Consider the following 27,810-nt stretch of genomic DNA (forward strand, 5'->3'; position numbering starts at 1 on the left):
GGTACCGCTAACCCAGCAGCGACGGCCACGCCGGGGCTCCGACATCCCACTCTGAGATGAAGCCAAAGCCATTCCTCTGCTTTCAGGGGCCACTCACCTCCTCTCCAGCCATCCTGGGCTCTCTCCTCCCCCCCCCCGGCTGGGATTTCTCCTTGCGCCTCAAAAGCCCTTTCAAAGCTGCCAATTTTCCTGGCATCTCCCATGGCCCAAATTGCCAAACTCTAAAGCAACTTTTACCAGGGGCAGAGGATACCTCGCCCGCTATTTAAACAGCTGCTTTGACGTTAAGCCTAATTTGTGTTGCACCATCCCTCAGACGAGCCAGTGCCACCCCCAGAGCCACAGGCACAAGTTTCCCCTAACTTTGGGGATCTGGGTGAAAATTCAACCACCACCCCCCACCCCTTCCAAGGACGCAGCCGCCAGCCCAACCAGGGCTCACCCCACTGCCCACGCTGCCTCCCCGCCAGCACCGAGAATCCCCCCAGCCCCGGGAACACCCCCAGCCCGGGATGGGGAGGGGGGAAAGGAGGGGGGTGATGGGTCCCCTCCAGCCGGGAGCCATCCCGGAAGGGGATGGTGCAGCTCCCCGGCTGAGCCCAGGGCCCCCCCCCCTCCGGGCAGGGGGGCTGGATTATAAAGTAAAATAAAATAAATAAATAAAACATTAAAATAGAATAGAATAAAATAAAATAAAATAAAATAAAATAAAATAAAATAAAATATTAAAATAATCAGAAAAATTAAAATAAGTAAAATCGTTAAAATAAAATAAAAAAAAACTATAAAATTGAAATGAAACGAAATAAGCCACCCAAAGTAGCCGAGCTCGCCCCGGGGGCAGCGCTTACCTGGCGGCGGGGGCTGCGCGGTGCTGCGCGGAGCTCCGCGCTGGCCCTGCGGCCGCAGCCCGGCGTGCGGAGCGGCGCGGAGCCCGCGGCCCGGCTCGCTGCATTGTGGGAAGCGGCACCCAAAAATGGGGGCGCGGTGCCCTCTGGTGGCGGGTCCTCCGCGGGGGTCCCCTCGGGTGGGAAGGGGCGGGGGGGTCCCTGGGACCTGGGGGGGGTGATTTGGGGTTCTAAGGACATATATATATATAGGTATGTATGTGCATGTATCTACATGAACCCCACAATAATCCCCATCTGGGTACGACACCCCTGATGGGTTCTGACCCCCCTACAAGGAATTTGGGGGGGGCTTCTCAAAAGTGGGGTGCCGGGGAGCAGTGGGGTCTCACACAAAACTGCTGATTCTCTCTGCCGTACCAATGCAGCACCCCAAATCTCTGCCCGTTCCTGCCCAGTACCCCAAATCTCTGCCCATTCCTAGGCAGCACCTCAAAAGCACCCCCAAAAAGGGGCCTTAAAACACCACTGAGAAAATAAGTGAGGTGGGACACAGCAGTTTGGAGAGGAAGGGGCAGATGTTGGGGCACAGCGGGTTTTGGGGTGCAGCTTGTGGCTGGAGGTGCGAGATTCAGAGTATTCCCCTTGTTGCGAGAGCTTAAGTATTAAACACCCAGACAGACTAATATATAGCTATAGGAATGTATAGATATACTATATATAGACCCCATGAGTGTCGCAGGAGGGTTGTGGGGCCAGGGTGGAGTTGGGGTCTCTGGGTCACAGCCCCAGTCCCGGCCCCAACTCTTTCTGCCCCACTTTTCCCTGCAGGCATCGGCCTCTCCTTTCTGCCTAAGCTGCTCGGACAGGTAATTAATAGAGCTTGGGTGGGTAATTAATGCAGCTCTGTGGAAGGAGCAACTAAATATTAACAAGACTTTATGGCTTGCAGGAGTTGTCACCTCCCCAGGTCACCACTGGAAGAGCTTTGCTCTGCTGAGACCAGCGGTGGGACCCTACACAAACGCCAACCAAAATTCAGTAAAACCCTGAAGAAAAGGGAACCCAAAGGGGCAATGACCACAACAGAGTGGGACCAGCCAAGGTAGGATTGCCCCAAAAATGGGGCTAAATGCCAAATACTACTCTGCAAGGGAGTCAACAGGAGACCTCACATGCTTTGATCCACATTTCCAGTTTGCAGCAGGCTCCTCGAATATAATTCCTGTATTTTTTCATAGAATCACAGCATGGTTTGGGTGGGAAGGGACCTCTAAAGGCCACCTAGTCCAACCCCCTGCCATGAGCAGGGACATCTCCAACCAGACCAGATTGCTCAGAGCCCCGTCCAACCTGGCCTGGAATGTTCCCAGGGATGGGGCATCCACCACCTCTCTGGGCAACCCGGGCCGGGGGCTCACCACCCTCAGAGAGAAAAATTTCTTCCTAACATCTAATCTAAATCTCCCCTCTTTTAGTTTAAAGCCATCACTGCTTGTCCTATCGCTACAGGCCCTGCAAAAAAGTTTGCCCCAAACTTTCCTGCAGCCCCTGTAGGGACTAGAAGAGGCTCTAAGGCCTCCTCGGAGCCTTCTTGTCTCCAGGCTGAACAACCTGACAGCAGAAGCAACTGCAGGTCATGGACAAGACCTGGAAAAGAGCCACCAGCAATGACAGAGGAGAATTACTGAAGGAATGAGCAGAAAACCAGAGGCACAAGCAGTCAGGCTTGAGCTCCAGCTTTGTATTTCTTCACCGGGGCAACAGCGGCCGAGTGACCGTGGGCAGCCCCTGTGGTGGGACGGGGCTTTGTGTCTCCACCCGGTGTCTGCTGCAGATGTGAAGTAATATTTCAAATCCTGCTGGTCGCTTGCTCTGACTCAAAAAGCCTTTTTTTAAAACCAAATTCCCTATCCCATCATCTCTGTTTGTATGATGCCTTTCCACATGCTCCTGATACTTCCCAGGAGCGGGGATTTGACTCTGGGGAGATTGGGTCCCTTTCCCAACCAACACTTGGCCAAATTTTGGGGGGGGCTGCGGAAATTTCTCAAATCCAAAGCAATCCCATGTTTTTTTGCTATGACATGTTGTGTTTGCCAAGTCTCATGTCTGGAGCGGCGATGGCTGTTTCATAGAACGGCTTATTTAAAGTAAAACATTGGGGATGTCCCCCAGGGCTGACCAAGGACCAAGCCAGGGGGTCCCCTTCAGGAAATTTTGCCCATAACCAATTTTTCTGTCACCTTTTCCTCCAGCTCCAGGCGGCAGCTTGGACGTGGATAATCCACTGTATTCAAAGTGGCTGGTTGCTGCTGGGACCTCCTGGTGTGGCGCAGGGAGGGGATTTGCAGAGATTACGAAGGCTTGAAACATCCCTCCTGGAGCACCCAGGTCTGGACAGACCCATGATGGACAGACAGAGAGGGCAGAGCAAAGCCATCAAGCCCACCAAGGACCATCTCCTCTCCATCACCTGCTGCTGGGGCGGCTCCGGGGGTACCTGGAGGGGGTGAGTTTAATCTTTTCCATTCGGTTTTAATCAGCTCATCAGCGCCAGCATTGACAGCATGGCCGGCTAAGAGGCTTACGTCTATTATTCCCGGAGGATTAGCCTTTTTGATCCGTGTGGAGGGAGGAGGCTGCGTCTCAAGCCTCGACGAGGGTGTGTATCCTGCCAGCGATCGGCCACAAAACTGCCCCCGTCCCCGTTATTCAGCAGCATGCAAACGCTGCTCTGTATTTATTTGCACAGCCTGGAGAGCTTTCTCCTTCCTTCCAGCCGTACATCCAACAAATCCCTCCACCAGCCTTAGGGGCACGGCGATCCCATCTGGACTCTGTAGGATGGGAGAGTGCCCAGAGGGGCTGTCCTGACCCTCTCGGCAGCCTCAATGGGACCGTACGGGGCGCGTGGCCATGCTCACGTCTGCCCATGTACCCTTATGCATGTGCACCTTCGGGACATGCCAAAATAGCAGAGCCTGACCCTAAAAATGGTCAGGGGCTGAAGGGTCCTGTCCCGAAAGCTTCTTGTCCCCATTTGATGCCCTGAAATGGTCTCACGGGCATGGAGGGAGTTGGGTTGTGACAGTGGGTTGAAATCCTCTGCTGCAAGAAATTTTGGGGAGCTGAAATGGGGAGCATCGCTCCACTCCCTCCTCCTGGGTGCTCATCTCACACGAGCTGAGCTGCACCTGGAGGCACCTTTGGGTGCCTGGGGTGTCAGGGAGACACCCATTGGGGTGTCTTTGTCCCTGGGGTGTTGAGGAGACACCCATCATCCGTCCGTCCTCGCTGCTGTAGCTCATCTGGCAGTGGGACATGTTGCTGCTGCCTTAAACATCGCTCTATATCTGCACAAAAAAATTACTTCCCCCCAACGCTCCTACAGACCGTGCAAATACAGTGTGATGCCAAACATCCTGCGTGAGGTCTGTCCTGAGTGATGCTGGTCCTTCCTGGGGCTCAGGGAAGGGCCGGGGACAGGGGACTCCCCTCGCAGAGTCAGAGACGGGATATTACCATGTCCATCTCCCCCCCAACTCCCTCCAGGGCAGGACACGGAGCAGAGGAGGGGACCGTGTGGTCCAGGAGCCACTCACTGGTGTGGGCCACCAGCAAAGATAGAGAAGAGCATAAAATAGCATAAAACTCCCTTTTGCAACTGGAGAAAGTGCCAGGTTTGATGTGATTCCTGTACATGTTGTGTTTCTCCAGCTTTCATGGCATCCCTACAAACCACAGGCGCTTTTGTCGCCTGCAGGACCCCAACTGCAACAGGATTGGGCCATTCCCACGGGGGACACAGCCCTCTACCCCTCCCCGCAGCAGGTGAGCGCTGCTGCCATGCCAATGCCCACATCTCCCACCCGTGGGTGTTCTGATCCCCAGTGTCATCTGTGGAGGGGGACCCCATCCTGCCTGTCACCCACCTGTGTCCCAGCCAAGGCCACTTGGGCCGCCGATGCCGCTTGTCCCCGCAGCCCAGCGCTCGCACGGTGCACGGGGTGGCACTATTGCATTAAAAATCCCAGCTGGCCTCTGGGGGTGCTGCTTTTTGGGGAGGATTCGCCGAGCCCTCCTGGCCCCAAGGGTTTCCCGTGGGCTCCCCAAACCCCGGGGCTTCGCCAGGGCAGGCACTGCCCGGCCTGGTGCTCAGCACCGCCGGGATGAGACCTCACATTTCCCCGGGGCTTTTCCTTTTTGGGGGTGATGGAGGGGTTTCTGCCCTGGAGTTCGGGTGGAAAAAACACAGTGGGTCCTGCCAAACTACCCTGAGTAGCCACCTGAGGGATGGTGTGGGACATCAGCTGCGCTCAGGACCTTGCACAAGGTAAACATTCTGGCTTCTCCCATAACATCCTCCCGTAACCCGCTCAGTTCGGTCCTACAAGGTATTTACACCACTTAACAGCTTTGCAAGCCCGGGCTTGCCGTCTTCACTCCAGGCAGGCAAGCTCTCAAGCTGTCTCAAGGTCCCACTCTCCTTACCGTGAGCAGCCATCCCCAGGACCATCCTTATGTCCTTGGGAGCATCCCTCCCTCCCTGAGTATCCCTCCATCCCCATGAGCATCAGTTCTTCCCCACAAGCATACCTCCATCCTCACAAGCATCCCTCCCTCCCTGTGAGTATCCTTCCATCCCCATGAGCATCCATCCTTCCTCATGAGCATCCCTCCCTCCCCACAAGCATCAGTTCCTCCCCACAAGCATCCATCCTCATGAGCATCCATCTCTTCCTCCCTGTGAGCATCCTTCCATCCCATGAGCATCGCTTCCTCCCCAGGAGCATCTCTCCATCCCCATGAGGATCCCTCCATACCTGTGAGTATCCCTCCATACCATGAGCCTCCATCCCTCCTTCCCTGTGAGTATCCCTCCATCCTTGCACGGCAAAGCATCCTGCCTGCTCCCTGGCTTCTCCAAGAGCTCTTTTACAAGGCCCCCCATTTCCCCACTGTCCCAGAAGGGAGGAAAGGCCTTTAAGGATGTTTTGTGCTTGGGAAAACAGAGCTCAGAGCAGAGCAAATGTTTTACAACGAGCTCTGGTTACGGTGGGAACACAGGATGAGGACAGGGGCTCACCTTGTGGTGGGAGCGGGGTCAAGCTCAGCCTCAGCCCCGGCGTTGGTCACACGAGCTTGTGGGATGATGCAGCTCTTTGCCTGCTCCTGTACCATCCCTGATCTGACTAATTTGATTAACGCAAAGCCCCAGAGGGTCTGGGGTGGGGGCAGCATTGGGAGTTTGATTTACTGCTGCTGGAAGGAGGGGAATGGAGATGGCCCCATGACAGCCACCGGTGCTGCCGGGGCCGCAGGGGTCCTCTCTCCCGGGCTTTCAGCAAAAATACAAAACTTTCAGTCTGGCCAGTCACGGCTTTTCCAGCAGCAGCCGCTACGCATTTCCCCCCTCCGTTATCCCAATGCTCCTAATCCCGCAGTCTGCAGCACAAAGATGGATCAAATGGAGAAATTCCCTCTACCCCGGACAGGTCAGGAGGGTGGTTCACACTGAGTGACCGCGGGCTTAGGGTTTTTGTGGGGGCTGGGGGTGACCCATCACCTGTCAATGGCAGCAAAGCTCAGCACCTCCTTGTTGCGCCACTGCTAATTTATCACAGCTCCGGAGGCCGCCGCGGCGAAGCCGTCACTCCAATTAGCATTGTTGCCCTTCACCCTGCTCATGGGCTAACGAGGTTTGGCAGGATTTGGGGATTTTGTTCACAGTTTAAGGCACCCAAAGACAAGCGTTAACCCTTCCTCTGCCAAGCTGTGCCCAAGCAGCACTGGGGGCTCACGTTTTGTTGGGCTGCTACCAGGTTTGGGTCCCCCAGGGGAGCTCCGGGAGCTTTTCTGGCCACTCAAGTGCTTCAGAATTGCATTTAGGGAGAAACTTTCCAAGTGGAAAAAATGATTTGAAATATAAAGATGGCTTCTTGTTTTCGGTGGCGTCCAAATACTTGGTTAGTCCCGGATTTTATTACTCTTCCACGAGCTGGCACATCACTGGCCCCGTTCCCTCTGTGCATCGGTGCCACCGTCCCCAAGGGCTTGGCAGCACCTTGTCCTTGGGGTTCCGGGACCACCATGAAAGCTCCAGCTCCTGCCCATGCAAGGGAGAACTGGCACGAGGAGTTGGTTTCCCCCCCAACCCCAAAAAAAATTAAAAATTAGAAACAAGGTTAGGTTTTGTCTAGTCCCATTTTCTGCAGCCAAGCAGATGTTCCGTGTCTTTTGGCAGGGGCAGAGTCTTATCTGACGGCAGCGTTTCCACCGAAGAGATCAGAGGGCTTTGAAGGCGTCGCAGGAGCTCAGCGGAGGTATGTCGGGGCTCGTCGCTTCTGATGGATTCCAGGTGGGATTTGTAGCTGGATTATGTTGCAATTCAGGGCCTTAAGGGATTTTTTCAGCACGTTCTCCCAAAAGCAGGAACCCTCCGCACCAGCGCTGGGCCAACAAACACGAGAAGCAGCGGAGGATGTGTCTACGCCAAATAAGGTAGATTCAAAGTAAAGAAAATACAGGATATTTTGTAGACCCCAAGACAAATCAGTAAGAAATAAAGTCAATATCTGAAGCTCTGACAGCCAAAAACATATCCGAACCCCCTTGTTTTCGGCAGGGCTGCAAAGCTGCGAGCAGACTGATGAGTGCTGGATGGGACCCCGCGCCCTCTTTGCCCTCGTTGTTGCTTGTGTGGATCGATGGGGAATAAAATAAATGCATCAACCGCTCTTCTCACCTGCGCCTGCAGCCCCTGCCACGACCATCGTCATTTCTCTGATTAAACCAACATATCCCCCAAAGGACAATATAGTATCCAAACCTCAAAACTTAAAAAATTCAGAAATCAGGGAGAAAAAAAAGGGGTGAAAAAAAGAAGACATCTTCCTGATCCTGGGAGCTGGAAATGCAGAATTAAAGCACCTAAATGCGAGCTCTGTGCCTTGCGCAGGGCAGATGCGGTGGCTCAGCTCCGAGGATGGCGAGTCCCTGCTGGGTGTTGGCTTTGGTGTCTATGTGATTACTGTATAATGTGGCATATATGGATATATTGGCATGTAGGTCTGTGGGACGTGATTATTTTTCAGGCATATTTATTACATTTTATATATTTTGAAATATATTTTTACTCTTTCTATATATTTACATATTATTTTGTGCTATATTGTATTAGTATAAATGTTATAATTGGTATAAATTGTATAATTTATCTAAAAACATTTTAAATGTTATATTACAGCAGCTTGGGAGGAGGCTGGCAACCATTTGGTACTGCAGATCCATCCTTCTTCAGCTTTTCCGCCACTCCAGGTGCCGAGATACCTCCAACTTGCCGCGCACCCAGGCCACCCTCCCTCCGGAGATGTTCCGGCCACCCAGGAAACTTTTTAAAGCCAGCAGCGGTGCGGAGGCAGATGGTTTGAAACGCATCAAAGCACTATGGGGGGAGTTGCGGAGGCGATGCGATAAATGGGGGCGTGAAGCAGAAAGCCTTGGCGGAAGGTGGGATTTAATAAAACACAGAAGCAAAGCGAGGGGCGAGGAGAAAGTGGCTTTCCCCATGCCGAGCTGAAGCCCTCAGAGACGTCCCAGTGGGACAGAGGGGGAGCAGGAGATGCCGGCGGGACCGCAGGAGCGGGATGTGGGTGTTGGGAACAGGCGGCAAATGCGCGCAGGCACCGAAACTTGAGACTGAATATCAATCAAACGCTCTGAGTATTATCATAAAAACCAGTCGGACCGGTAGCAAAGCACGTTTGAAACGTGGATCCCAGCACAGGGTCACGCCAAAAGGTCCGTGGCTTTGTCCTGCTGCACGGGAGCAGCATTGAGCTGGTGATAATGCCTAAAGAAAATGACTTTTTTCAAAAGATCCTTCTATTTCCCCCCATTTTGTTTCCATCTTTGGTTATCAAGGATTTCCTGGAGATTTTACTTTCTTTAGGATTTGTGCATGGCCAGATGCTCTTCTGCCTTCAAACGGGTGAAGAAATTGCAAGGAGGGCAGGAGTTGGCAGGGCTGAGGGGCAAAGCTGGACCCAAACCAGCAAACAGGGTGTTAAGGCGCATCAGGAACAAGACAGCAACTACAATTCGCTGCCCTTAATCTTGGCCCGGGGCGGAAGGGGGGGTCTGGGCTGCCCTCTGCCTCCGGCTCTGGCCGTAGCCCCTCTCCCAGCTGCTCCTTCTTATTTCACACTCATCCCATTTTCCTCCCCTGCAGGTCATTAACACCATCTCTAAACTTTGCTTTCCGTCCATCCCAGGGGCTGAGCGCACTCCAGATGACTCCGCTTTCCTCCCCAACCCCTTTGGGACCTGCTAATGCAGCTCAAAAGTGGGGAGGTAAATGATGTGAGCGCTGATTCCTCACCCCTGATGGCTTTAGCTGCAGTGAGAAATTTCCCCCCGGCTGCTCGACCGCGGAGCCGGCACGCTCACAAACCACAGCAGCGACAGTTTAAATTCAAGAAAAACAGAGAAGGGCTATTGTCCCTTCAGCTGTCCCTGCTGTGGTGCAGGCCACTGTGGACCTTTTAAGTGTCCCCCACCAGCTCCACGAGTCCTCAGCACTCGGGAGCCACAGCCCTACCTGTGTTTTTTTCCGTAGCCGGCTGCCACCTCTCCGAGGGGCTCTGCGGGTGCTGCAGTTGCAGCATGCCCGGGGGGACCGATGTTCCGGGATGGAGCTGCTCTGCCGAGGATGCTGCACAGGGCTGCGTGCATGCAGGGGCTGATTTAATGTCTCCATGTGGCCCTGCACGACCGGTGTCTTACCCAGCAGCTCCTAAAGTTTCATCCCTGAACGATGTTGTTTATCTTAATGAGACCCAAAACAGCACCGTGTGTTAAAACAGTACCATCTGTGATTATTAAAACAAGTTATTTTACCACCAGCCACGCAAGACTCGGAGCGTATGACTTCCCAAACTGAAATAGCCACGTATCTGCCCAAATGCCAGACAGCTACTTAAAAAGAAAAACAAGTCATCCTGTTCTCGGGTTTGATTCGGCAATAAAAAACCCAGCACAAACCCCCAAACGCCCCCAGTATTCCCACTCCCAAACCCGGCCGCCGTTCCTTAGCTCGCTCGTCTCTTTGCCCGCAAAATGCCGGTGGTTTGAGTGTTCTGTTGCTCATAAAAGGGTGGAATAAACCCGAGCCCGAAGTCTGCGGAGAGCTTTGTGTTTGCTGGAAGGGTGCCCGGCGTCCACAAATACAGATGTAAGGGAAAGATTAAGTCTAGAAAGTCTTTCTTCAAATTCAGAGTGCCGCTAGACGGAGTAAAATTTAATATTTAAGTCTTAGCTGCCTCTGAACTGGGCTCTTACGGGGGGGGGGGGGTGTAGTTACACACATCGCGGAGGGTCTGAAAGCCTGTTGACGAAGAGACTAGGATTTTTCCATCGTTTTATTAAAAACTGCTAAAGTTCTAAAATGAAAATGTACACCTACTACAATATAATCAGTTTGTACACTCACAGTTAAAGTGCTAAAAATTAAACGTTACAAAACCGACACTGGACTACTGTAAACAAGTCTACCAAGAGCTGAGTGCAAGTCAAGTCAGCTACGGTCGGGTACTGCGCCATGCTAACAGCCACGAGCACCCTCTACGGACAGGTCTCACGAACACGACAGCTTCTCCCTCTCTCATTCAGAAATGGATGAAATCACAAAATGAACACCAGCGTGCCAAGGGAAAGCGCTCAAGGAGGTGGTAGCGCTGTTACGTGCACTGAGTTTCCCAGCGCACGGACCCGACAGCCGTTTGCGACAGACAAAAACCGGGTAAATCATTCCGCTTTGGGTGAAAATAAATCCTGACCTGGTTATAAACGAAGTACATTGGGATGGGAGTGAAATTTCACATTCAATTCAATATTCTGCTGTTCCAGGTGAACAGAGCTGCTCCGCTCTGCACCCCAATTCCACAGTACAGCCGGGGCTGCATGCTCCCCACCCTCGTCTTTTTTGGGGGTCCTCAGCGCCCCGGCGCTGGGCTGCAGGGTCGGCTCCCCGGGAAGGGTGGGCATCGCTTTAAGGGCTGGCCCCAACTTGCCCGGCTCTTCTTGTGGTCTCCCCGAGGGGTTTTCCCTCGTCTCCTTGCTGGAACCATTTGGCTGTGGCTGGATTTCCGCTTCTATCTACAGCTTCCATAGCAAAATTTAGGTCTAAGCACTAAGAAAACGGAGAGCACTTGAGAGCGGACAAATAAGTTTACAACTAAATGTGGCTTTTTGCTGCTGTTGGATATTTTATGCTTTAAAAAGATGAGCGCTGTGGATGCAGCAGGAGGGCGGCTGCGCATGGTCCTGAGACGGCCTTTTCCATGCAACACGACTGCATCTCTGATTCGCAGTATTTCAATAAACGATGAGAGCTCCGAAGGGCTTAAGAAAGAGGGAACATCACAAACTCGGGGGAATCTGCTGTCAGCGGCAACGGGGCCAATGTCTGTACGACCGGCTGCAGCCGAGCCCTCGCCTGCCCCCGGCCACCTCCTGCTTTGCCGGCACAGGACAGCAAATGTCTCAGAGCAACGCAGGTTGTGCCACCTCGTTCCCTGCGGGATTAGAACAGGAGACTCAGTTCCCTGGGAATAAGAAGCTGTGGATTTTATGGGGAGCTTTTATATCACGATCTTGCAAAGCAGTATTGTGGGGCTTCAGTCGTTGTATGTGTAGGATGGAGATACATTAACCTGCTGTTGGGACAAGGTGGAGAAACTGAGCTACGTACAACTTCTCTGCCTGCTTCAAAGGAGAGAGGGTCAGGCTTTTAGCGGCATGCATCTGCGGGAGAGGGACAAAGCGCTGCTCTTAAATCCCGAGGAACGCGTATTCAGCTACAGGCATGGTGGGTCAGCCCAAGCACAAAGCGACCGCAGTGTTTCAGCAACTGCAGAACTGCCGTCCCGGACGGGGGGGTTTCAGCTTTGGGGAAATTTAAAGCTTGGCACTGGTCCCAGAAAACAGGCGGCCAGGCTGGAGCTCTCATAGGTTAGCAGGGGGTGCCAGACAGGAAAGCACCCCAAAAACACGCCTAGGTAGCCCTGCCAGAGGGAGGCTGGGCTGCAGTCAAACTGGGGGACGCTTCACAGCCACCCAAGCGCGACGATTTGGGAGCTGAAGCCCCGCGGGTGCCCCGGCCGGGGAATCGTACACGTGAAACCTGAACAGTCATTGGTAAAGGGCTTTGAAATCCCGGGAAGGAATGCTCCGCAGAAATCGAGCGCGGCATGCTAATTCAGGTGTGGAAGATAAAAGGGAGGGTTTGGGATTACAGGAGTAGGGGGGCATAAAATCCAGCCAGAACGAGTTTTACATTTTAATCACCTCTGGGGTGATAGGAGCCTGCCCCTTGCGTACGGGGTACACGAGCAAGGAACAGCTTAGAGATTCCCATCTGGAAACAATACAGGGACTAAACCTTACAAATTAACAACATTTCAAGCAGGATATATTTCAAACCTCCATCATCATTCCCCTCCCTGACTCTAAACAAGTCAAAGCATTGCTACAATCTGAAAAAAAAAAAAAAAAAAAAAAGTACTGGAAATTGAGCCAAGAAGATCAACATAAACACTTGAGCTCATTTAGTTCAGTTACAGTGTTCCGGAAGATTGGGCTACCCGTCTCCTTTTGCAAATTCCTACAACTATCATCCCTTTGAAGAAGCAGGTTATTTAGCAGAAGCCAAATTTGAAAACAAAAAAGGGTTTCACCTTTGTGGCTTACAGGGAATTGTAGTTTCGCCAGTTTAAGTCGCTCAAAAGATTTGTCATCCCCATCTGCTTTGAAAGAAGTGATGTAGCGGATCTGGACAGTCATCCCTGCGGACGTCCCCCGGGGCTGTTTGCCGAGCAAACGGCAAAGCAGAGAGTCTGCACTGCCCCGGGGCGGTCGGCGCAGCAAACTCCCGCCCTGGATTCGCAATAAAGAGAGCGCGGAGCTGCTGCTGAGCTTTGTTATTCCATGTTGGGTTTGGTTTGTGCTTCTCCTTTGGAGCAAAAGCCTGGCGGAAGCAAGAAAGACAATTTACAGTAAATATATTTCTAAGAGACGGTGACACCCAGGGCAACCTTTGATTTCAGAGCGCAGTTACGTGCTTTGCTTTGTGTCATCAGCTACAATTAAAATGAATAATTGTAGCGCAGCTCCGTTTCTGCTGTTGGCGAAAGCCTCTGAAGTTCGCACCACGGGTTGTTGCCCTATTCCTGCCCTTGAGGTTGTGCCATCTAAGCATGTACAAAGGCTTTTCAACATGCCTCAAACAGGTCAAAAAGGGAATTATGTAAGGACAATGAAAAAATAAGTATTCATTTCCCAGCGATGATCTGTAGTAATTACTGAGGTAGGTTTAAATGCAATCAGTGTTTTCTCACGCTGAATGAATCTTGCAGCAGACGCTTCAGAAGATCTACTGCACCATCCAAGACATGCCTTGACTTTTGCCTGCAGTGTCAACGAAGACTTGCTGTACCCCAACAGATTATTTACACACAAAAAAGCCCAAACTGAGAGTTCTCCCCTGTGAATCTGTAGTGGGGAATGAAAAGAAAATAACCCACGGTAGAGGTCGATGGATGGGAAGCTCCCTGCATGGGAAGAAGCCAACAATTTATGGTGGATGCCTGTCTCCTCCTCCTTAAGACAGGTTTCTGGCTGTTGCATCCTGCTCTTTGCCCACCTGCGGGCAGCTCCTGCCACGATTTCTCCCACCCGGGCTGAAATTCCGGCTCCCTGCTTGCCCAGCGCAAAGAGCACCCTCCCAAGAAACAGCCATGATGTGGCCAGGAAAGTGGGCCAACCCCCATTAAACTCCTCCGGTCTGGTTTGGCCTCAGTCTTCCTCGCCCAGGCTACGGGCTATGTAAACAGGATTTCTTCTGTTTCTAAGGAAAAGGTGGTACATTCCAGTTTGGGCAACAAATTCAGCTGTTCTATTATTATTATTTTTTAAATAGATCAGGAACAGGCAGTCTCAGCTTTTGTACATTAATCTAAAAAATAAGTGGCTGAATATTACCTAGATAACTGGTTTTAAAATTGATCTCTTCCTACATAAATTGTAAACAAGTAGAAAATTTAAATAGTATTTTGTAAAAAAGCAAGGACAATACAATTATACAAAAATCACTCTTCCCTGCCTCTCTCTTCCCCCCACCCTCCCACCCCATCCCAACGACTGAGCCTGAACAGCTCCGGTAAGAGCTGGTGATCATCAGCGGAGTTTCCTTTCCTTTCCTTCTCCAAAATGCTCATTCCCGTGTCGCATTTCCAGTGTAATCATTAAAAACGCCTGCCGATTCGCACACATGTCCTTTATACAGCATTTAATATCCGTCCCCTCCCCCTGTGCTTGATGAAAACAAGGATCAGTTTGTTATCTAATCAGAGAGGTGCGCGGAGGAATTCCTTCAATATTCAAGAGTTCCCTTACGCCTGTAAGAAAAAAAATCTCAGCGCGACCCTGCCAGCGAGTTTTCAAGGGTAACACCTACCGACATGCAGAGCCATCGGGGTTGGGGGGAGATGTTTTTCAACAAAGAATAAGAAATTCAGCAACGGTGTCTGATGAGTAACAGGTATCGAATAAATAATTACCTACAGATAGGTTCAAATGAGGCAACCAGCTTTTTACTCAATAATTCAAGATTGCTGAACACTCTAGCTCTGATGCAAGTACAAGACCGCTGGCTTCAACGCGAAGAAGCCAGTTTTGGCTTCCTGATGCACAAAATCAGCACCCGATGAGAGGCATGATAATACTGAGCATTATCACATCGCTGAGGAAGGGACCGCGAGCCGTGCAACCACATCAACTACTCCGTTCCGACAAAAGCGGCTCAAGCGCTGGTGCCATCCTCTTCGATAACGCGGTTCATGCTGGTCCCGTGCGTGATGTGTGTCATTGGGTTGCTGCTGAGATCCCTGATGCTGCTGTGACGAGACTGTTCATTAAGCCGATGAGAACTGCTATGCCTGGAATGATCAGTCAGTCGTGACATGCTGCCGTGAGGTAGTCTTTCTTCTATGCCTCTGTAGCTGCAGGGAGTGTACCTAATTTATAAAAATAGAGGACAATTATTACTATTGTTACTGCCGCAGTCATGAAAGAATGTAAATAAATCTCGGTGCATGCACACGCACACGCAGACCAACCCTCTGCTTTTGTGAAGAAAGTCCTTCTCTGTTGAGCTCAGTCACTGCGCTCACACAGCCCCCAGGCAAATCGTTTCAACTCCTTATGCAGCTCAGGTCTTACTACAGCGCTACGTATAGCATTGATAATCAGGGGAGTAAAATACTTGATGATAAATTATGTTATAAGCCTTAACTACACCTTCAAGTGGGTAACTTTTATTGTTGTTCCCTTCGGCAGGGCTAGGACTGTTTACAGAAACAAAATCAATTTACACACAGACAAAAGCAGCCGCAAAAATACTAGACTGACTCTGGGAGAGATCTGTTTCCCCACGCGCTTGGATGATGTAACGCAGATTGCTGCCTTTGCAGGAAAACCAGCGCTGAACACATTCACGCCATGTCACTCAGGAAGACAAGCATAGGCTGTGAAAAATATCACGGTATTTTTTCCCTTTCCAATCCAGACGCTAACAGGGAGAGGAGATGCAATCAGAGAAAGCAAATATTAGCCCAACTGCCAGTCCTAGCAACGGGGTGGCCAAGCGTCCGCCTAGCAGAGGCTTGTCCAATTTTTCTACAAGATTTTAAAGAGAAGAAACATACCGGCCGTCACGCGATCGGTGCAGGCTGCCGTGGTAGCTGCTCACTTTGCTGTGGACGCTGCCCGCTTTGCTCCTTTGGTCGTCCAGCATCGCCAGCTGGGTAGAGGAGGCGTGGGTGGAGGTGCCCTGGGTGGAAGTGCCTCTCGACTTTCGGATGATGGGGGTGTTGGGATCCCTCAGAAGAGACTGAGCAAAGTCTGGCTCTTGCAGCACTTGACGACTCTCATTTACAACCCTGAACAAGACATGCAATTGGCACAGTTAACGTTGGTGACTGCAGTATAAAAGTGATCGCAGTAACAGCCCTGTAACTATTTACAAACCGAACAGACAAATATTACAGCTGGGCAAATGAGACCTTTTATTTACATTCTAATCTCCCTGTTTGCCTAAATTTGAAGAACCTCTACATTTGGATAAGTTCATATTCTTGAATCCTTCCTGCTCGCTGTATCTGATCCTCTAGCCCAGGCATGCGGAATGATGGCAGTGTATTTGCTTATGGCCTTAGTTTACAGATATTGCTAGAAGAAAATCCTTGGGACAGCGCTGTGGCTCAGCAAGCTCAGATTACCCAGGGAACTGCCTCTCAGGGAACACGGGAAGCTGCTTCCTCACTCAAACGAGCACTTAAAACGTGGAGTAAAACCAGCAGTAGGAGGAGAACATCAGATGAAATACAACATATCTAGTAATGCACAAGCAACTGGCCCGTAGCGCTCAGAGCAGTGGTAACAGCCCCACAGCTTCTCTGTTTGCCGAAATCCCTTGCTGGGAAGGGCTGGCAGAGGGGCACACGCTTGGCTGCTCTACCATAGCATGATGAAAGGAGGTGCTATCACATCCTCTACAGTCCTCTTCTCTTTTTTTTTTTTTTTTTTTTTTTTAATCTCTTTTTTGTGGGGAGGCCTTTTCCTCCCCTCCCAGTCTCTATATTATTCTTTCACATTCCGTTTCCTCCGCCTGGCTAGCTCCTCCTCTTAATTTTTGTGCTCACGGAAGATTGCAGGCTACCTAAGGAGGGAGGTTTGTATCGGCTCTGCCCTTTACTGCTCAATGAATGGGGCCGGCGAAGGAATCTGGCTCCAGCCAGGCGCTGCTGTGCGTGGGAGCCGCTCTGCTGCCTGCCTGCACCGGGAGAGAGGACGGCACTGCCAGGAGCCACCCAGCTCTGCCCGAGACAGCACCTCCGAGATAAGACAGTCCTGTAAAACAGCTCCCGCTGCCTTCATCAACTCTATTCCTGTCCTCTACCCACCAAACTAGTACGTCACCTCTACATAAATCCGATCTAAATGTATGCACTTGTATTAAAATCATATGGAGTTGTTGTTAACCCCGCGCATATCTTAGTAGGTTATCTTTCGAATAAAGAAAAATTTACTCCACCTCCACAGAAGGTAATTTGACTTTAACCTCAGCAGAAGGCCGGTTCTGTTAAGGATGGACAAGTGAAAGGCACGGAGCAGTCGCCTGACGGCTTGCTATATTCGTGCATCTATTTTGAAACATCTACTTACAAGATGATATTTCCGATTATGAAAATAGCTCTCCACAGCTGTTACATAACCATATAGATTGTCTCTAAATTTATGCCATACCTTACTCTAAATTAATTTCCATCTCACAGAACCTGTAAGACATTCTTACTGTCACTTTATCAAACTGGGCTTCGGCACTAATGCGTAAGGGAAGATTAAAAGCAGAGACAAAGGGCTTTAACTGCAATCATGGTGAAAAGAACTTACATTTAATTTCAATTTAAAGGTCTGGTTCAGTTGACTTGATAAGCACGTTTATAAATACAAACTTCCAAGTCCACCTCTCAGTAAATGGCAGAGAAGTTGTAATATTCAACAGAAACCTAATTCTTGTTAAAAGAATACATTGAAAACAGATGGAGCAATGTAGATTTGATTCCGGGACCAAAGAATGATTATGGAAAAATAAGCAATTCTTCAGGGTTTTTTTAGCTGTAACTCGTCTTGTTCTTCCTTGCTCCATTTTGGATAGTGAGAAATTTCTAAGAACGCTGCCCCTATCTGTTCCTGCCCACAAAAAACTAACCAAGTATTCTTCCAGGACTAGAAGGGAAGAGGAGATGATTTGCCAGTGCTCAACCAGTATATCTATGAGACACCGATACTCACTCTTTTTTCCTGCGTCCGTGGAAGAAGCTAGCCCACTCAAAACAGGTCTTTTTGCTTCCAACCCAGAAGACTGAGGGTATCCCAACAACCAAAGCCATGAGATATTTCATCAGAAAGAGAATCAAATCTGGACGACTCATCTGAGTGACCTAAGAGAGAGAAAAGGAAAGATTATACAAACCATAGTTCATTACTCCATTTATTAACTCCTTTAAAATAGCTGTCTCTGCCTTGAGCCAAAGTAAACATCAACAGGGTTCCTTTGCTTTGTGGGTCTAGAGAACACGGCCGAGTGTGTTGTGCAGCCCACTGTTGAGTAAAACAAAAGATTCAACTGCTGCGAGGTCCTGGCCTTTATTTGTATTTCTGGTCTTTTGTCTGTGCCCTGAATAATTGTGAAATATTTTCTAGTCTACAAATTACAGAGACTCGTTTCTTTGATGGAATTTACCTATATAAAACCAGGTGCTACATTTGCTGTTGGGAAGAAGCCCAATGAAATGCTTCATGGGATGTTCAATGCTTTGTTCATTACCATTCGGTGGAGGGTCATTCCTGTGGTTTCCCTCCCTCAAGAACTCAAGGCATTGGCAAGGTACGACCGCCTGATTCTCCCTGACCCAAAACTCCTACCTCTCCCCAGTTATTCAGTGGGATCAACTGAATTTGGAAAAGCTCACCATGTCTATTTCTGCAAACATTTTGATATGAAAAGGGTTTGTTTGGAAAAGGAGCAGAGAAGATGCAAAGATATTAGTCCCAGGAGGGTCTGTAAGGCAGTTTTCAAAGAAATAGGCATCCGGGAACTCTCTTGAATCGATAACCCAACTCAAACCTGAACCTTCAAGGACAGAGAACTTCAAGTGCAAGCCTGAAAGATACCACTGTCTTCTTACCACAAGGCTGTAGAGGAGAGGAACTAACGTATTCTGGTGTAATTAAGTCCTCCATAAGCATTTGTGTGACACTATCACTTACACTACGACCATGGAAGGTACTTTATATCTCAAACATCCACTGGCCGTTAAATGAGTTGGGGTGTAGGCAGAGGTTCCCTGCTTCTCATCACAGCTGAGGAGAGTTGGTCAGAAAGCCTAAGTGAGGGATCAGTCAAAAGACTCACTGCAGCCGACAACCAGGGAAGACGACGGAACTGCCGCCAGCCAGGCTGAGTCTGAAGGAATGGGTCTGCAAAACACCTTGAAAAATTTTATTATAACAGGGGATGAGGACTCTGAACGGGGATGGCACAATAAAGGAGAAGAACAGGTAGACCTGTAAGCAGGAGAAGGAAAATGAAGGCAGTCGGGGACCAAGAGAGAACGCAAATGACAAGCAGATGATGTGAAAGGACGGGAGACATGATGGCAAGAGCAGAAGGCAGAGCAGAAGGGAGGGAAGGAGTTCTCGCGGCTGAGGACTCCTTGGTGAGGCCTGACAGGCCTTTAGCCAGAGCGGATCCAGAGCAGAAGGGTCTTCTGCCTGAGAGGAGCACGGCTAAAAGCAGCAAACCTGAGGCAGAAAAGGAACTTGACAGGTGAGGGGAAGATGTCAGTGACCGTCTCATATCGTGACACATGACGGTATGAGGTTCCCACTAGAATGGCTTTAGGATGTGTAACGCTAAGGCAGGAAAAGATGTTTAAACAAGTGGAAAGTCGATTGATCTTTTGTTAAATTCTCCTGATCCCAACAGAAAGAAAGCAGGCACGCAACAGGATAACACAGATCCACAGATGGCTCAAGGATTAGTATATGGCAGAAAGGTTTGGGGCTGTTTAATCATGGGAGAGGATCATGAAATGAGGTCTCTTTCCAACAAGGAGTACCTGCAGCAACAGCTTTGAGACCGATGGTGGCGCAGCTGATAAAAACCGTTATAATTAAGCAAGCAATCTGGCTATCTACCGGCCTGTTTAAAACAGAAGAAAATACCAAACAAGCTGTTTGCTCTGTACAGCGAGAGTGAGACTGAAATACTTGGCACAGTTCTGGGAATGCAGTTTGAGTTCACCTTCCGGGAAAGCAGAGGGGTACAGAGGAGGGCTGGGGGACGGCAGGGAACAGCCGGCCTATCTTGCAATAACCTCGCCTGGCCTATAAAGACTCAAAGGTGAGAGAAAAATAATTGCTACATAACATGAAATATCTAAAGACTCAAATGGCAAAAACCCCCACCTAGGAGTATTTAAGCTAAGCAACAGGAAAAAAAACATGGCTGCATCAGCCATGAGGAGCAAGATTTTAAAATAGCTTTCAAAGAGGAATGGTGGGGACGAGCACCTTTTAAGGGTGAGCCTTACATTTTAAGGTTATCAGTTTGCAAAAGATGTTGACAGTGACAGTCAGAGCTTCCCTCTGATCCTGCGAGGCTGTATTAATGTAGAAACTTGTATATGATCTCCTAAAACAACATCAAGAACCATTTTTTCCCGAAACTGAAAACCTGCATTCAAGGTAGTCGCTGCGTGAAGATGATTTGCCAGAAGCAGACTCATGCCCCACGACTTTCCAACTGCTGATGGGCAGCATAGCTCCTATATGGACCAGTGAAAATACAGCAATCATTGTTTTAATACTTTGTATTATTACACATTTTTGAATAATTTCACCGTTGTAAATGGAAAATGAGAATTTAAGTGTCTTGCACAAAATTACCCAGCACAGCTGTGGCAGACTAGAACATGACCAGAATTCTGGACCACTGATTTTTGCGTTCACTAACTAGATGCCCATCTTTCAATTACATGTAGAAACATAATGAGCATTATTATAAGATGTTTCTTAGAGTTCATCTTCGTATGAAGTGGGATCAAGGCTCCCCCACATCAATCCTTTCCTCAGTGCTGCTTAGCGCGCTTTCCATCGATCTCTGCCCCAGGAAAAACACTGATGGTGAAGGTCTTTGGCAACACTATGGACCTTCCTATGCTTTCAACTATGCAAAGTGAGTCTGAAGGTTTTCTAGGTGGTTTTGTAGTCGACGTGTGAGATTCCACTCATGAAAGAAAAAACACATTAACAATTACCCAATAAAAAATTATCCAACAAAATTAAGCTCTCAAAAATTAACCTTATTATCTCATTTCGTAATGCGCAAATGCAGCACTAAGGGGAATAAATGGTGAAATTAATTGTTTCTTAATGAAGGTAATATTCAGGTAAATTTTTATATTTACATATAAGGCTTGTCCGCTGAGCCAAGTCTCCCCTGGCGTAACTACCGGCCTGAAGGGAGTCTAATTTTGATTCTTGCATTACAAATAAAACAACAGTTCCAGCACTAAAGCTCTCGGTTGCTCTCTGTACTACAGGACATCTCTATTTATTGCCTGAGTCATACTGCTTTATGTGAGAGCCAACAGAAATCAGGTGCTGTGATGTGTACTATTGCCCATACTGAATATATTACAAATCCCTATTGCACTAAGTAAATTATATTACTGCCATGAAGATACTATAGTAAATCACTTGATATCAAAACTTCTGGCTCAACATATTCATGCTGGGTGCTCTAAATAATTCCAAGCAAAAATTAAAATAAATATACACAACAAATACTTTCAGGTGAAAGGAAGAACATCCCACTCTTTGGCAAAGCCAGTTATTAAACATCATTACACACATTTCTTGAAAATAAGCCTCTTTGCACAAAGCAAGCAATTCAAGTAGTAACACATATTAGACTCACTGATCATTAATACTAAAGTGACTGCACCTATTTTAAACAACACGTATCTGCGGATTATGAGACATTTATAAGAATTAACATAGGAAAAATACAGCTTGAAATTACTTTTCCAGGCTTATAAATCTGAAAATAGCAGGTGTTTAAACCCAAAGCCTCCTAGTCTATTTCTCAGAAGCACGGCACTCATGTAACTCCAAGCCTGAAACACTGCCATTTTCTTTCATCACGACAGAGAACAGGTTGCAGAGTTTTAAAAAGCAGGAAAAACACGCAAAAGCTCACTCGTGTTCACCCTCAAAACTTATATCCAGGAGCTTTTCACTTCTGCTATACTGCCCGGCTATTTAGGAAGAGTGAAAAAATACAACTTACAACAGCAAAATATTGCAGGCTTTAGTGTCGTTAGAGATAGTCACAATACATGAAATTATAATTTGACCTGGAATATCTGAACTTCACGCGCCACTTTACTCAAATGCAAAACATTTTCCAAAAGCATCTGCTAATGCGATCTGCTTTGCTACACAACCGCAGCACTGATAGTTCTAGAAATAAGGGTCCTTATTTATAGTATATCCTCACTGACAGCGAGTATAGTGTTGTAACTGTTTCAGTAGCACTTCTGCTGTTTTAAAACCGTTTTTATATACCCTCAGCTTCCAAAGCTCAGCTTGCCTGTTGCTATTTATGCCTCCTGCTGAGAAAATCCAGGTAACTGGGACTACTGAGGGAAGTATGGATCGGCTGAAGCATCAATGCCAACAATTCCAGCACTGCAAAACCACTCGCTCTTCCTTTTCTCGATGAGTTCATTGTGCAGGACCCAAACTCTTCCAGAAGTATCCAACTCCAACACATGAAACCTCCATAAGTGCTCAGACAAAAAGCTGCTGCTGTGATGCTGTCTGCGCTTCTACAACAATCAGCATCTTAATTTTTACAACTTGTTTCAGTTGGATGAGTAGAAGAGGAGACGTAACACTTCACCAAATTCCAGACTTCCGTAAAATCATACAACTTCTACATGTATAACCACCTGTGAAGACAACAATGAAAACCGGACAAGATCCACAATTTCTATTTATCTCTTGGAGAGAGATGACGATGCAGGGAATACATAACACAGCCCTAGGTGCTGTAGACAACTATCCTCCCCTGCCTGCAGAGATTATAATTTTCTCCTCTTCTCCAGCCCAATAGCTCAGTTTTGTTTGATTCTTTGCGGAAAGCCTTTTGCGAATTTGAGGCAAGAGAGAAGTCACCCAAGTTCTGGGTATAACGGAAATGAAGAAAAATGGGCAGACCAACGGAAATGAAGAAAAATGGGCAGACCTATTAATCGACGAATGAGCCTCTCGGGTCTCTCATGCCATCCACGCTTATGTAAAAAGGTCACTTGATGCACTTTTGATCTGTGTTTTTAAAAATTCAGAATATAAACAAATACTTAAGAGCTTAAACAAATGCAAACTTCTTTAAGCACTAATTGGGTCTATATACTTCCCTAAAAGTGAGGATGTAGGGAAGCATCTAAAGAAACAGTATGTATTTACTGTTCTTTCTTACAGAAATATTTCAACTCGGAGTGAAAAACGGTTGCAAATTTAAACCTACTAAAATTGAAGTGTGGTAGAATATACAATTTAGAAATGGAGAGATGGCAAGAGCAGGAAAACAAGTTTTCCTTTTAAAATTGTATTCTCAGATAAAATCTCTCTCCAGTAAGAAGCTGTGAATGAAAATGCTGCAGTCCTTTTACGAGAACAACAACAAAACATGTAAACTTACATCATTGATACTGTTTGCTACAAATATCAAAGTTTATTTAAGAAACATCCCCAAATGCTGAACTATTGACATAACTGAAAGGAGGAAAAGAAACTGAAATGCGGTTATTAAGAATTTAAAACGTATTTTCATCTCTTGTTTTTCTACAAACCCCTTCACAGCGGCTATCTTATGCTGAGCTCCGTGTAACTACACATAACAAACACTGTAATAACAAGGAGTAAAAATCCCTAATGTGAACTCTCTATGCAGCGTCTCCTTTTCTTTTACAGAATTACAACGCAAGCAAAGCACTGCTAATCATTATGATGTTGCAGTTTACTTAGTAGACGGACTGTTAAATATCATAAAAAGCACATTCTCGGTGGCACAAGGGAAAAAAGAGCCTATTATTGTTTGTGCTTTGATTTTAAGTGCATGGTATGAAGCTTCTGCAGCTACAATTAAAGATTCGAGAGTATTTTAGCAAGGTATGTTGAAGGCATTCTTTGTTGCATTTTGGGTTACGACAGGTTATTGAGGTACTGCAATAATTTTCATACAGTAACGCCCTACGTCCCTCCACCCTTCATCTAGAGATGTGGGACACCCTCATGTCCTTCCCCAGTGGTTTGAACACCGAAGGCCTTTTAGATATTCAGCTTTCAAAGTAGGGACCTAAAGGGGGACTTGATCACAAAATACCCTCTGCCACCGCAGCAGCATCCAGCCCACCTTACTTGTCTGTTGTAGGACTTAACCGCAGATTACGCATTACAGTAATTTCCCCTGAAATTAGTTCTGTATAAGCATTAACTTCAACTTTCGGTTTTGTTCTGCGAGTAATCCAAGTTATGAAATGCTAATAAAAAGTCCCAACGTGCATCTAAAAATAGAGGGCGAACGCTGTTCCAGCTATAAAATAACAGCTCTCAAATATTAGTACTTTTTTGGCACAGATGGAGGAGCATGAATCCCAGCAGAAAAGTGACCCCTTTGTTATTAGATTGAGTTCCACTGCAGACGCAGCCAACGAGGAAAAAGAACCTCTTAAAACTAATACCACAGTTTAGGCCTGCAACACTCACGTTATCAGCTGAAACAATAACTGTGAACATCTACTAAGTAATTTAATTCGGTCATTTCTTCTGTTTCCCACTTGGCACCGTTGCCAGACACTTCTTTATGTCTGTTAACCTCTGCGCTCCCTTTTTATCATGTATCAAAGGCTTTCAAAAGACCTCTTAGATATTGGCAAGCCACCGGCTCGAATCTAGAGACACTGCAGATCTCCCCTGGGCCTTAAAAAACTGTGATAATAGCTTTTCTTCTAGATAAAAGCCTGTCTTAAAAGAGTGCTGGGCTGCTCTGAACATCGGGAGCCGCCTGTCCGTGAGGGCAGCCAGTGTCAAGGAAACAGAGACCAGAAGGCAGCCAGTGGCGATGTCCTTCAAGATGAGAACCTCTCCTACAGGAAAGATAATACTGGTGGTGATCCTCCATTTCTCTTCATAGCTGATCACTTTCCTGCAGATGCAAGAGGGACTCGTGCACTCTAGCAACATGAGAACTCAGCAACTCAGCAAAGGCGTCACGAAGCAGTTTAGGATGGTTCTTGAGCGGGAGCCTGTTCGCTGCACGTCGAATTGGACCTGCTGCAAAGGCAGCCACAGATGAAGATGTGATTGGAAAGCCCTGACAGGCTTCATGCAGGCACTTGTGTGAACGCTAGATTACACGGATCTAAGGCCCTGAACTGAATTTCTCTTGCTGGGCAGCTCTGGACCTTCAGAGGCATCCAGGCATCCAGCTAACGAGAAAAAAAATAGGCAAGGAGATGTAGACGTAGGGGTTTGGGTTGTGTGCTCTACGCTCCACTCTATTCTGTTCAGACACGTCTCGCAAGCAGCATGGGCACCCATGTTTCACCTAGTGAAGACCAACAAACAAGTTCTGTCAGATACAAAGATTGCATATGCGATAGCAAGATTTCTGTAACCCATTTTTTTCTTCCCATCTGCTGGGTTGGCGTAGCAGCTGGGGTGGTACAGATCAAACAGAAATGTACTTTCCTTCCTGAAGCCGAAAAGACAGTAGTTTGAATGTATTGTTTCCCTACTGAAACACACAGCGGCAGGTGTTCGAAAGGAGGTTAAAACATCAATTTCAGCGTTCCTCCAGGGAAAAACAACGCTTCTTTGTAGGCACACTGTTAATTTAAGGTGCTTATATAACTAATTTCTGAATATTTTCCCCTTCTGCCCCTGAACGATCAATCACGGTTGCTTTTTAGTGACAGAGACCAGTGGCCTCTTCCCACTAAAATGTATGAAAACACAAATTAATGAGCTCGCTGCATATGTGAAGTGAAAGCACAAACACAACACCTGTCCCTCTCCTTTGGGGCACGGTTCCACAATAACGTTGGATCATTTGATATTTCCCTAAGGATAAAAAGCAATGAAATTCAAATTAACCCATCCTTTTGTTGAAAATGGGAGAAGTGGGGGAAAGACCAAAGGGAATCTGATCCAACAGTCTCACTTTCAGAACCACTTCCATCGCTGTCGTTGAGACTTAGAATATCACACTCACACTGCTCATTTCCCAGTAGAATGTAGTAGCATTTGTCACTGTAAAATAAAATTATTTTTCTGGGTTTTTAAAATCTTGCAGCTTGCTCGTTTTACTCTTATCCAACAAGCACATCCATGCCATCATTCAGGCTAGCAGGCTGCACAAGCCAAACTGAGAGACTCAAAGCACCTGAAAAAAAGGTAATAGCTAATCTGATTTAGCCCTCATTTAAGAGGTAACGACAAAGGCAATACATACTTGAGGAACTTCAGACTGGCTCAAGTCTGTGTGAAACAGTCTCAACAGGATCAGGAGATTTCCCTGCATCCAAAAGAAACAAAAGGAAACTCTTCTGGCTCTACATACCAAAAGCCACATGGCTCACGAGATATCCCGACGATGCCAAGCAATAAATTCCAAGAATAAATACGATCATTCAGAGCAGGGGATTTCTGAAGGCGCAGCTCTGCGCTATCACGTGAGAACACGGATGCGCTTTGTTCCTTGCTCTCAGTTGCACTCTCCTCAGCCGCAGGAGCACGAAAACACCACGCATTAACTTTGCCCATTGGCTCACATTAAAACAATTAAATTGTTAGAACAATTATGAAAAAGCATTACTAACTATTCTTCAGACTTACTTAATAATGACCGAGTTGCTATATACCCAGAGTGGAAATTATAGCAAAGTGATCAGCCTGTGGAAGACTTGGGCCAGTAACAGATAGCTTCGAAACCGAACCCGAGCTAAAATAAATAAGACACTGTAATAAGAGCTTATAAAATTAACATCTTAATAGGATGCACGCTATTCTGGAGGAACCTTATTCACCACAGAAGTGTTAGCCCAGCACTGCAGATCCATCTCACCATGCTGAACTCGTCTACAACACTTTTTTTTTTTTTTTCCCAAGAATTTAACCTGTGTAAGTGCCCAAAAAATACATCCTCATGATAACCGCCTCTACAGAACATTAAAAATGCAATGCCTTGTATTTTAGAAGAATTTCTCTTGAGTTTCTCTGGCAGGTTATGGGAAATAAATACATGGGAAATAAATATTTGGGAAAGAAATCACTTGGTCCCTAGAAGAACAGCACCAGTTTTCACCAGAAGCTGTCCCTGTCTGCACTGTGCCAGGGGAACACACCGGAGTCTAATCATCGACTGGAAAAACAGCTTGAATAAAGAATAAGACAGCAGAGAGTGGCCTCTCACAAGGTAATGCTGTAGGGTTTTCCTCATCCATCTCCTTCTTGAAAAGGGATCCCAGAGGACAACTAAAAAGGTCCTGACTCATGGCTAGAATCTAATAACTCGCCTCCAACGCTTTTGCCCTTCAGGCCCCACAGTCAGTCACAGTGTCAGTAACCAGCAACCATCAGGAAGTGTGATGGGAACTGCTCTTGCGTTCGTGGGATGGGAATGCAGAGGAGCAGAGCTCCAGTGATCATCTGACAGGTGTCTCGCACAATCTTGGGGCAGGTTGATTCTGCAGCTTCAGGAAACTACTTCTGGGAGAACATCCTCTCTATCACGGGAAAGTTGGATCTCAATTAAGCTATCGGGATGTCTGGTAGCTTGTGGCTTTATCTTGGAATGGAAGACAGCATTCAATCACAGCAACTAATTTTTTAAGTGCTAGCCACGGTTTGTAATTAGAGAGATTGCCCAAGCACCTGCCTCCTGTTTTACCATTATGAGGAACTGGTACTGCAAGTCTCTTAGTCCTAACGCTGGGCATTAAGCATGGGAAAAGCAAGTCTACTTGAGCGTACTACCCATGAGACACTTCACCTCTCCTTCCTTTTCCTGCGGACGTGTACAAGCTGAAGTGGGGTGTCCTCTGCAGAGAGAAAAAAGCAAATGACTCCCCACATGCCCCAGAGTTGTTTTCCCCAGCACAGCTTAACTCTCCTCTTGCTGTTGGAATAAAAGAATCACATTGCAATTCCTGGACATATTCCTCACTTTGGACCATTTCAGCCCCTCTCCAGACTAACCGCATTGGAT

At 47.7% G+C, this 27,810-nt stretch overlaps 1 protein-coding gene across 2 annotated transcripts in view; it reads right to left on the reverse strand.

The window, feature by feature from the left end:
- Window positions 1-14,709: 14,709 nt before the first annotated feature.
- The window catches only part of FZD3 (frizzled class receptor 3), a gene marked incomplete at both ends in the record, with an annotated part of 54,588 nt that continues 41,487 nt past the window's right edge, over window positions 14,710-27,810 (reverse strand). For both annotated transcript variants that reach the window (XM_082480477.1, XM_082480478.1), the window contains 3 exons: window positions 14,710-14,923; window positions 15,614-15,847; window positions 17,763-17,911. In XM_082480477.1, the coding sequence (XP_082336603.1) occupies window positions 14,710-14,923; window positions 15,614-15,847; window positions 17,763-17,911 (597 nt within the window). The remainder of the gene's footprint in view (window positions 14,924-15,613; window positions 15,848-17,762; window positions 17,912-27,810) is intronic.

The sequence above is a fragment of the Vanellus vanellus genome (assembly GCF_965231255.1).
Source record: "Vanellus vanellus genome assembly, chromosome: 3".
Lineage (NCBI taxonomy): Eukaryota > Metazoa > Chordata > Aves > Charadriiformes > Charadriidae > Vanellus > Vanellus vanellus.